The following is a 12,474-nucleotide window of genomic DNA, read 5'->3' on the forward strand; positions in this document are numbered from 1 at the left end:
GTTCAAATTTGACCTCAGACACTTAACCTTTGCCTCAGTTTCCTCACCTGTTAAAATGAGAGCACACTGGAGAAGGCAATGGTAAACCATTAGTATCTTGCTGAGATAATCCCATGGACAGTCTTTATCAGGTCACAAAGAGCCAGATATAGCTGAACAACTAACAACAACCTTATCAGGAATCCTCAAAATGACTTCTATAAAGCTTACAGTCCATCAAGACTCCCCTAATCATTTGCACAGGATCACTTGTCTACCCACATCCCCCTCTCCTAGTACTTTTTCAGTTCATTTTTTGGAACCAACTATAGGACTTTATATTCATCCTTCTTAAATTTCATCTTAGTAAATTCGGCCTTTTAAGATCTTTTTGGGCTCCTCTTATATAATTCAGTGGGTTGTCTGTGCCCCCTGGATTTGTTTTGTCTTTCAGTTTGATAAGTATGCCATCTGAAAATGCTTCTAAGTCATTGATCCACAAATCTTTATTTCGAACAAAACACAATTTAAAATAGAACATAGCCTGCAACTTCTGCTAAAACTTTCCTCCAAGTTGCTGTCAATCCATTAAATACTGTTCTTGAGACTGATTACTCTAATAGTCCTAAATCTTCTTCACTTTTGTAACAGCTAATTTTTTATGTAACCCATTATCTCTTCATCATACACATAAGGATAACATGCTTTGATTACCTTGTTAAAAACCACTTATATAGCATGAATGGCATTCCCCTCATCCTACCAATTTGTTGATGCTATGGGGGGAGGGGGAGAAATGTTAGTTTGTGATTTGTCATTTATGTGTCTTAAGGTAACTTTAAATTGTCATCATGACCCTTTTAAAATACTTACAAATCAGATGTTCTAGAATTTTTCAAGAAGCCAAAATGAAGTTTACCAGCATAAATAGTGATGAATCCATCTTATTTTCCCCATAAAATTATTCCCTCTGATTTTTGGAACATCCTAGAAGTCATTCAGTCCTTAATATCTGGTAGTCCTTTCAGTAAGTCTAATGATCTAATTTTTGGGGCCTAAATGAATGAATATTATTGAAAGCAAATCAGTCCTCTCTTCCTATCTTCTCCCTTAGTATTTCAACTTCCTCTTAGACCACTTTTGTTCTGTCCTTTCCAATCTAAAGATCATTCCTCTGGGTAAAAAAAAAAAAAAGAACAGAAGCAAAGTCATTTTGAGTATTTCTGCCTTCTCTCTGTCTTTGTCTTGAGTCCTTTGAAATTGTCTTGTATCAATGTCTTGACTGGAATAGCTAAGCCTTTCACAATATTGAATAATAGTTGTGAAAATGGTCATCCCTGCTTCACCCTTGATCTTATTGTGAAGGCTTCAAGTTTATCCTCATTACAGAAAATGCTTGCTCATGGTATTAAGAAAAGTTCCATTGATTCTCATTTTTCCTAGTGTTTTTAATAGGAATAAGTATATTTTGTCAAAAGATTTTTCTATTAAAATAATTATATCATTTGTGTTGGTTTTGTTATTGATGATGGTCAGTTGTGCTGATGATTTTTCTAATACTGAACCATTAGACTATTCCTGGTATAAATTTCACCTGGTCATAGTGTAGAATCTTCATCACTACTATCCAGTAAAGGTGAAGGCTTCTAGGAAAATGGAAAAATCTGGGAAATAAAGTTCTTTTTAAGAACATGATGACCAAGAATAGGATATGGGTTTCTGGACCATGGCTTAAAATATAGGAATGAAGGGCTCCTGGTTGGGGATAGAATACAACTAACAAGGGCTTGTAAGGATGGCAAAATAACAGACACTACTGACAATATAGGAAGAATGACCAGTATAGACATCTAGAAAAACAGGAGACAAAATCCAAGAAAGGATCCCTCAGTTAAACACATCCACATATAAAATATGGAACAAATCAGAGTGAAAACACAGTGGTTGCAAATAGTTTAGATAATAGAAGATAATGAGTAGATGCTTTGTAATGGGAAAAAAAATAAACCATTCAGCTCTTGAGCCCTTTTAGAAATCCAGATATATGACTCTTAGCTCATCTAGAAGTAGATAACCTCTCTAAAGGATTAAGAATTTTGTCCCAGACTATTTATTGCTTTTTTTTTTTGCTTTATGTGAGGTAATGGCTTCAAACCAAATTTTGTTCTCATCACAGTTAGATGGTTTCTGTCTACCTTGAAATCAATAGTCCCTTCCATTTTATATATATATATATATATATATATATATAACCTAATCTTTCAGTCCTTTGAATACCTGTAGAGGAATATGATAAAAACTCAGAATATGCATGTAGCTATCTATAGGGAAAAAAAGGGAGACTGTTTTAATTGTAGGTTAAAAATGGAGCTGAAGTCTCTTCTATTTATTGTATAGTAAATCCATTGGAACAGTCTAGAAAGTATCTTATTTTGAGATAAATTAGAGTCAGATATAAATATCACAGTAAAAATGATTGTTTTGTACTCTATCACATTTTGTTTGACAATATTAAAATGAAAGTTGATTTTTTTTTACATGTTAAGTATTCACAGATAGCCAAAAGCTCCCTAGAAGCTTCCATCATATAGTAATATGATAAGCACATGACATTGATTGTACCCAGATGTCCACAGAGGTAATTTTGCATAGTGAAAAGAGAGCTAATCTTGAACTCAGAACACCTGCCTTCAATTCCTGCTGGGACATATACTAGCTGCATGACTCAGGACTAATCACATAACCTATCAGTGTCCTAGGCTAATCTTTAAGATGATCAGCAATTGGAGGATTGGTAGTATTATAATCCTATTTGGTGTGTGTGTGTGTGTGTGTGTGTGTGTGTGTGTGTGTGTGTGTGTGTGTGTGTGTTTCATCATTTTGTGTGTGTACCAAATATCTTTGGGAATTGACAAATCATTTTACATACATATGTTGTCATAAACACAAATAAAAACATTTGCCTATTTTTATGCTAACTTTTAGCTTTGGGTCTTGATATTTTCTTTTTTGTTTTGGCTGCAAATTTTACATTTATTTGGTAGAGTCAATGAACTGTATTTAAATATAGAAGCAATCTGTGTTTACAAATTTGCTAGCAAGTATTTCAGCTGATAGATTCATGCACACCAAACTAAATAGCATATATTTTGTAAAACTAGTTTAAGAGGTCACAGTCCTTACTTAGATTTTTTTACTCATTTCTCCAAATGAGGAAGTTTGGAGCAGGAACTTTCTTGGTATAATCTTCTAAGAGCAAAACTTTCTCTATACTGTTGGAATCTGAAGTTCCACTTTATTTGAAGACATATTTACCTTGATTCTTTTCACGATAGTCAAATTACCATCTGTTTATTACTATTTCACAGGCTTTCTTCCTAAGAACTTTGTAGATAAGGATCAAATATGCCATTGAATAAAACTCTAATGTATTTTATGGCAGTTAGGTAGAGCATATGGATCTCTTCTCAAATAATGCTTTTCAGTGTACAAAATATATGGTGAATTATACTGAAAAACTGAGATCCCAAGTTAAGAATTTTTGCTCTATTAAGAGAGTATTTATGTTATGCATCAATGATTTAAGTTAATAATATAAATAATGTGACATGTGTTTTCACTTGCCATATTGTAGGCACACCGTAACAGTACTATATATCTTTCTGGTATATATTTTTTTTACTTCATAGTGTTAGGAAACATGAATAGCTCAACTTTGAGAAGACATTTAATAGTGCTCTGCAGATCTCTTTTAAGAAGACAGATTTGGATGTTAAATTATTAGATGTTTTGAAAGTTTATTAGAAATAATTGTTTTCCTTTTTTATCTGCTATACTTTTATAGTACATCTTGAAAATTATACATTCATTTTTATCCATGCTTCATATTAGTAATTTTAAGAGGCTGAAAATGTAGAAAATATACTTGAACTCAAAACAAATCAACAGTGAGATTTTGTTTTAGTTTATATTTTTAAATTGTAAATAATTTTTGCCAATGTCACAATAAAACTTTTAATGCTAGTTTAAAACATTTTGAGAAATGTAATGTTTTTTGTACTTTCTTTTATTTTACCATGTGTAGTATATACAATTAGATGCCTCAGAGCAACATTGGTTTCCTATTTAGAACCAAAGTTAGTGGGAAAAAGTGTCCTGAATATAAAATTTATTTGGTTTTGAGAATTTAAACACTTAATTTTTTCTAATATATTCCTTGAATTTGGTAAGATAGATAAAGGAATATTCATAGAGGGGTAGCCAGGAAAATATTCTAAAAAAAAAAATTGTAGCCAAAAGGAGAAATTAATTCTTTCTTTTCACCCTTTCTTGCCTCACAGGCTAATTGGTATACTTCTGCAAACATTTATTAAACATCGTTTATATTCAAGTAACTGATGCCATTTTTGCAGCACTTCAGCTTCTTTTTTTTAAAACCCTTATCTTACATCTTAGAATCAATCATGTGTATTGATTCCAAGGCAGAAAAGCCGTAAGGGCTAGGCAGTGGAGGAGTAAGTGACTTGCCCAGGGTCACACAGCTAAGAAGTGTCCTAGGCCAGATTTAAACCTAGGACCTCCTATCTCTAGTCCTGTCTCTCAATCCATTGAGCCACTCAACTGCCCCCCAACACTTCAGCTTCTACTAGAGAGCCTAAAGGGTCTGTGAAGCTCCTAACTAATAGATTGCTCTCTTTTTTCTCATAATTTGGTCCAGACAAAATTGTCAGCTAATAACCAGCATCCTAATAATTAGCTAACTGGTCGTCTGTTCCTCAAAAGAATATAAAGATTCATCCCTTGGACCACATTCACAGTCTTTTCAGTTTAGTTAGGAATTACCACAGCTGGAACTACATATGCAGAGCCTAGAACTCAGGGAAAGAAAGAAAAAAAAGGTGCAAGAAAGGGGGAGGGAGAGTCTTCAATGGAAGGATTCATTTACTTTGAAACTAATTTGTTAATAGTATTTACCAAAACATGTTTAAATAATACAGTATTGTGCATTTAATAGTTTTTCATGTAAATTAATGATCATTTATTTTAAATGACTATTTTAAGCAACAAATTAAAGTGTAAAAATAAACTACTCCAGAATTAACCATCCTTCCCCCCACACCTTTCAGCACCTAATACTTGACCATAGTGATGGGATAAATAACCCAGGCCAACCCATCACTGTTCTGTTGGGTTTTTTTTCCTTGAAATTGGCTCAGCCATAAGCCTAGATGTGAACCTAATCAGACCAGAGATTTAGAGATCAAACTTTTAATTTGATTTGCATGGCTAATTTCACATTTTTTTTTAACATTAATTAAGCAATAATAAATGTCTCCTCTATGCTAGGTTCAAGTACAAAGACTGAAACAATCTCCACTGTCAAAGAGTTTCCATTCTAAGAACACAGAAAAATAATACATCATAAATATAAAATAATACATATACATAGTTATTACAAAATAGTTAAATGCAAGGCATTTTAAAAGGAGTGATATTAGTAAGTAGGGAACCAAGAAAGGTATCCTACTCAAAATGATGTCTCAGTATTTTGAAAAAGAGGGGTACTTATGAGCAAAAGGGAAAGTTCATTCCATGTATGAGGTTGGCTAGTGCAAGGGAACATTGATGGAAAAGGAGGATCATGAGGGAGGAATAAAGGGAAAATCAGTTTGTTAATATTTAAGAGTGTAGGGTGGAAAGTAACATCCAGTGAGGCTGGGGCCAGATTTTGTAGGGCTAAAAATATAACAGAGAAGCTTATATTTTATACTAGAGGCAACAGGAAGCCAGTGAATTTGTTTAAGTAGGACAGTCACATAGTCAGATCTTTGCTTTAAGAAATTTACTTTAGCAGCATTGTGTAGAATAAACTGCAATGCTGAGAGACTTGAGACAGAGAAACCAGATAGGTGGCAGTTGAGATACTGTAGGCAACAGGTCATGATGTCCTAAACTCAAGTGGTAAATGATGATTAAAGAAAAAGGAAAACACAAATGATGTGAAGTTAGAAACGTAAGAGAGGAAAATACAAAAGAGAGAAATTGAATCCAGTGGAGTAAGAAGCAGCCCACATGGGGGAGGGACAGGAAGGAAAAAAACCAAGATTCCAGGGAGAGATCAGAAGCTGTGGGAACTTAAAACTGCCAGCTCAACTGCACTCCTCCAGCTGAGAGCCTGAGAAAAGGATCTCTGAGTCTGGGGATCCCCCTGGACATCAACTTCCTAGTGAACCCCTGAATCTCTTATTCAGCTCAAAAATTGTAGACTGGACTTTGAAAGAAGCCATCTACTGAGGCAATCCTCTTCAAGGATTATTTTCCACCCCTCTGTCCCCAATTTGTCCTGAACTCCATCATCCTAATCAGATTGGCTCAGGACAAACCCAGCAGCTGACCAGAAGAGGGGTTGAGACTGAGAGCCTGGACCCCTGAGATTTAGGGGTGGTCACTCTGTCAGTAAATGGCGATTCTTGCTATCCACTCTCCTCACCCAATACCTTCATTCCTCCCTTCCCTGGGTGATCTCAATTAAAATTGTTACTACTTAGATCAGGTCTGTCTGCTTTCTGACACTAAAGAACAGGACTGAAGATTTGGGGAGAACTATACCTCTCCCCAAAAAGGAACATTAGCTCAAGACCCTGGGGAAGCAACAACTATATCCAAAAGGCAATCCTCTCTCTTGGTCTGAGGAATAAACCCAGGTCTTAAATGGAAGAATGACAAAGAAAACATCTCTTAAATTAGACATTAAATGGCACTGGCCTTTTCATGAATTTAAGAGTGATTGAACGAATAAATAAATGGGGGAAAATACCAAGTATCGAGTGCTTACTATGTTCTAGAAATTTTGAGAAAGTACTTTTAATGACCCAAAGATTCACCCTGAAACAGACACATTTTAACACATTTATTTTTCCAATGATTTTAGATATCTAAAAGTCATCAAATGCCATAGTTTCCCCAAATGTTGAGTTTTACTCAAAGCAGAGGAATAGTAAATAGAGCTAGTAGTAGTTTTATAGATATAGTAGTAGTAGTAGTAGTAGTAGTAGTAGTAGTAGTAGTAGTAGTAGTAGTAGTAGTAGTAGTAGTAGTAGTAGATGTAGTAGATGAGTAGTAAATAGTAAACAGAAAGGACCTGTGTGTACAAAAACATTTATAGAAGCATTTTTTGTTGCATCAAAATACAGGAGATGGGGAAGAAGCTACCCATCAATTCAAGAATGGCTGAACAAATTATAATACATGAATGTAATGTAATATTTTTCCATAAGAAATTATTAAGTGGACCAATCAAAGAAACATGGAAAGACCTGTATGAACTGATGTAGAATGAAATAAAACAAGAACAGTCTATATCACTATAACATTGTAAAGGAAAAAAACCTTATTACTGGCAGAGATTGCATTTTATATATGAGGAATCTGAGGTGATAAGAAGCTGTGGGTCACATAGCTGGTAATTATGTGGCATGATTCATCTTCTGGTCTTCCAGACTCTAATCCGGCTTCTGATCCATTGTACCACCTATTTGTCTGATTAATCATGTTTCCAACTTTATGGCAGGGAGGTAGTTGTACTATAGTACATTTATTTCCAGGTATAATGATTTTGTGGGTTTGTTTTGTGTGGCCCAATTTATTAAGGGTAAAGAGGGCTCTTATTTGTTTATTTACTCATCCAGCTATTTAATCAGTCATTTTTCTTTTATTTTGGGGAGAAGAGCTGAGAAAGATTGAAGGATTGGAGTTATGGTAATACTTTAAAAAAAAAAGGAACATTAAGGAATCACTAAACTAATAAAGAGAAGAGAGTAGAAAGAAGTTCAGAAAGGAATATAGCAAGAGAATGTTGGAACTATCTCATTTAATTTAAATATACAAATAAAAAATAAACTGCTTAGTAGGGAGAAGTGGTTTCATATGCAATTAATTCTTTTTTTCCTTCCTTTCTTTTAGTGAATTTTCCTATTTGATAATGTTTGTGGCATTCATAGTAATAAAAAAGGAGTTGCTTTTAAAAAAATAATAAAGAGGAAGATAGGTGGCTCAGTAAATTAAGAACCAGGAGGTCCTGGATTCAAACCTGGCCTCAGATACTTCCTAGCTGTGTGACCATGGACAAGTCACTTAACCCCCCTTACCTCTGCCTTGGAACCAATACACGTTCTAAGATGTAAGGTAAGGTTTAAAGAAAAATAAGATTCAGAACTTTTTTTTTTTTAACTTCCTTTTTGGCTCAGTTCAGATGCTGGCTCCTTCAGTAAGCCTTTCGTTATCCTTCCAATTATTAATACTCTATTTTACTTCAAATTATATTTATTTGTCTGTCTGAATATTGTATCTCCTCTCCTTCTTCCACCTCATAAAAAATAGAAAGAACCTTTAATGGGTTTTCATTTTGTCTTTGTATTTCCAGAGCATAGAGTAGTGCCATGAATTAAATTGAGCCTGCTGGTGATGATCCTCTCTATACCTTCTTAGATTGATCTTCAGGAAGCACATATGGTCTTTTACTGGAATAATTTTCAAAGCATTCACACCTGAGAGACCCTCTGTTGCTACCTTGGCCTTTGAGAATCAAGGATTGCCTTCACAACTCCAAGGCATTGGAATAGAACTTTTTGTAGGTTTCATTATACAATAATGAATTAAAAAATAAGATAATAAACAACAAGCCTATTTCCTTACAGATGTAATAAAAATGAATCACATATTATTATACAAGGGTCTCGAGCATTAATGAAATGATAAATAGAAATTGAAGGTTCTTAACGTTTTTTCTGTATATCATGGACCCTTTCAGCAATCTGGTGAAGCCTCTGGACTCTTTCTCAGAATTATGTTTTTAACTAATTGAAATAAATGTTAAATTTCAGTAACATCAATGTTTCTTAAACTTTTTTTTTGTTCCATGGAACTCTAGTTTTGCTGTGGACCTGTTTTCAGAATAATATTTTTAAAGGCATAACATAAAAAACATAGAATTACAAAAGAAATCATTTATATTGAAACACCTAATTTATTAACTAAGGTTAATAAAAGCAAAACTTCTACAGGTAGCCTCTAGTCTTCTTAGAGTCAATTAGCAAGCATATATTAATTGCTTACTATGTAATTAAAAAGTCAACATAGAAGCTTTGAACATCAAGATTGCAATGTAATTTTAGTAGGTTAGCCATAGCATAGATCTACAGTATTAAACACTGAATATTAATTTTTGTTTTGGCTTAATTATCATTAATGCATCTGAACCAAATTGAATCATAGTTTGGAGCCTCTGCAACATGAAGAAATAAACATCTTTGCAGCTGGACTTTTCTGGGAAGCAAATGTAATAGCTAAAAATAAAATAGCTTGCAACATTGAGTGAAAATTGTTTCAACAATGGATTGCCAAAAAATAATATTTGAAGTCATTTATATAAAAAAATTAGGGCAGCAGGATGTTTTCTATATTAGATATCAATGCTATATATTTAATCTATACATCAAAATATACAATAATGGGCTGTTTATCAGCATTATTTTTTAAAATACTTATTGCTTACTAAGTTTAGTTTCATCATATATGAAGATTCTTTCTGTACTAAATTGCCCTTGCTAAATCTTGGAGAAATAATTTTGGCAAATGGGTCGCTTTCAGACCTGGGGCTTAAACACAAAACAGCTGTTTTTGAGCAAATACCATTTTCATAACACTAATATGCTTTTAGTTAATGGACTGGAATGAACTGTTAAACATCACTGCTACCATGTTTAACTACTGTTTGTCTTTCTCAATAGATGATTTACTTTCTCAATAGATGATTTACATTAAGTGAAAGAGGAAGAATTTTAGTTAAATAATCTGTATTGTTCTTCGTCTATCTCTAGATTACACTCTGGAAATGTGGGGGTTTCCTATGTGCCAGTTTTTAAAGGAAGAGGGCTGGTGCTGTGGTCGAAATGCCAGAATGTCAGCATGCTTGGTATGGTTCTATTTTTTCCCCCCTTTACTAAGAGTTTTATCCAGATGTTACAGAATTCATTGTCCTTGGCTTATTGTCCTAAAGTTATGACTCATATCACAGATTCTTTAGAGTATTTTCATTAAATGTTGTTGTACATCATAATTTATGAGAAAAATTGGATTAACCTTCTAACTTTATACATTGTGCACATGATGTTATGGTTATCATTTGTAATTAAATCTAGATTACGTTATTTTTAATGTTCAGTAGAAAATATCAACTGTCAAGTCTCAATCACCAGATTAATTTAACATCATTCTAAAACATTTTTAAATGAATTCACATTAAGGCTGTGAATGTGTGTGTGTGTGTGTGTGTGTGTGTGTGAAGAGAGAAGCAGAGAGAAAATAACGATTGTGAAACTACTTAAAAGGTCAAATATTTGCTGGTTAAATTAGAGCATAAAATGCCTAATTCAACCGTGATCAGTAACCTAGTACCTAAAATTAATATCAGGACATAAGCCAATTTGGGATTCTTATACTAAGGCTCCCAAGGATCACAAGCAACAGCAATATGATACAGTGTTATTCAAGCACTGTTATAATAATGATATTGTTCCCTAGATACCTACAGTGAGTATTACAAAGAATGTACAAAATAAACATTTCTTCAGAAAAGAGAGGAAATGATGAGGTCAACTGAAAATGATAGAAACTTTTGGAGGAAGTATCCACCCCATCTTAGAATACATAATAAAGAAAAGAAGAATTATACATAGTCTAATACCAATGCTAAATTTTGATAGATTAAATTTGAAAGCATGCATTGAAAGGTTAATGAGGAGGCTCTCATAGCCTAAAGTCTGGTAGCACTCAACTATACAAATTAGTGTGAATCACTAGGTACAGACAAACTACAGCTCAAGGTACTAACAGAGCTATTGGATGTGATGATTGAGTTGATCTTTTAAATAATAAATAATATGAATAATAATAGTGAACTGGAGATGAATAAATATTCTCATTTTTTAAAAAGGATGGAACATTCAAAGTATAGTCTATTAAACAACTTAAATTTCTAATAAAATTTTAGAACATACTATTAAAATGATGGTTCATAAACATTTACAAAAGGATATGGTGATCATTAATAAGTAGTGTAACTTCAGGAACAGGTTATGTCAAGTTAGACTTTACTTTTTTAAATAAGGTTACTAGATAGTGATAATACCCCAGCTACAGATCCAGTTTTCTTTTTAAAAATGTTACCTTTTGTTTTTACTTCACCATCATTTTCCTTTAATTTCTTTTCCCCTTTCCCATTGAACTTTCCCTTACTATAAAGGAAAACATGTAAGCAACACCAGCAAACATTGTGGGCAGGCCTGAGGGCATATGGAATCTTCTCTACTGAGAGGAGGGGGGTGTTTTTGGCCATCAGATGTCCAGTTCTACCATTGATCGTTACAGTTCATTTGAATTTAACCTCATGCCTTTTAGTGTTGTTTTCATGTCATTATTATAATCAGTGCTTGAATAACATTGTATTATTTTGCTGCTGCTTATGATCCTTGGGACACTTAGTAGTGTAAGGAGCCCAAATTCGTTTATGTCCTGAGCACCATAAGCCTATCCATGTGTCACCATGTTTGCTGTCTAGGGCATGTAGTATTCAAGTTGCCCAATAGATGGTGCTTTCCTTGAGTCAGTAACCCAGTACAGGTGTGGGATTGCTAATATTCCCTTTCCAGCTAATTTTCTTTTCTTAGCCTGAGATCCACATACCCAGCGGTCAAAACATACATTTCTCCCCTTATTCCCTCAAGAATATATGTGGAAGAAAGCCTTCTTAGGGCCTAAAATATCCCCATTGGTCAGCAGAGGGCACTCTGTCTGTACATACTTAGCCTCAATTTCAGCAGTAGCTCTGAGTCATCCAAATGAATACTGATCAGGTTCTGAGATACCTAGGAGATAAAATTAAATTGTCCTCGAAACATCAAAATTACAAATCCTTAGCTTAGGAACAGGCACCTATAAACTTTGTTTTGTATATTATATTTATATTTTATACATATACTTTGTTTCATATATAATATTTATGTATTGTATATGGTTATATTAATGTAATTGTACATTTTTTTATGCAAGAGAAAACATTATTATGAAAAGGGATAATATCAAATTGGGAAGGGGTCTATGACACAAAAAAGGTTAAGAATCAGTCCCTTCTCCAAAACCTTCCCCCTTTTTAAAGGTTCTCCATGATCATAATCTCCACATTCTCTGGATCTTCACTATGTTGTGATCCTAGAGTTTATTGAGCATAATTCAAAATGGAAGGAATAAAATGAAGAGCTCCTGCTTGGCACTATCCATCTCACCTAGGTCTTTCCAGCTCTTTCTGAAATCATCCTGTTCATCATTCATTACAGCACAGTAGTATTCCATCGCCATCACATACCACAATCTGGTCAGCCATTCCTCAATTGAAGGACAGCCCTTTAGTTTCCAATTCTTTGCCACCAGAAAAAGAGC

General features: G+C 33.8%; 1 protein-coding gene across 2 annotated transcripts in view; it reads left to right on the top strand.

The window, feature by feature from the left end:
* Positions 1–12,474, top strand: part of METTL25 (methyltransferase like 25) — a 157,919-nt gene that overhangs the window by 97,897 nt on the left and 47,548 nt on the right. For both annotated transcript variants that reach the window (XR_472405.3, XM_001364103.4), the window contains exon 6: positions 9,858–9,952. Coding sequence is in view for 1 of the 2 variants with exons in the window: in XM_001364103.4 (XP_001364140.1) it covers positions 9,858–9,952 (95 nt within the window). In the remaining variant the exon portion in view is untranslated. The remainder of the gene's footprint in view (positions 1–9,857; positions 9,953–12,474) is intronic.

The sequence above is a fragment of the Monodelphis domestica genome, chromosome 5, assembly GCF_027887165.1.
Source record: "Monodelphis domestica isolate mMonDom1 chromosome 5, mMonDom1.pri, whole genome shotgun sequence".
NCBI lineage: Eukaryota > Metazoa > Chordata > Mammalia > Didelphimorphia > Didelphidae > Monodelphis > Monodelphis domestica.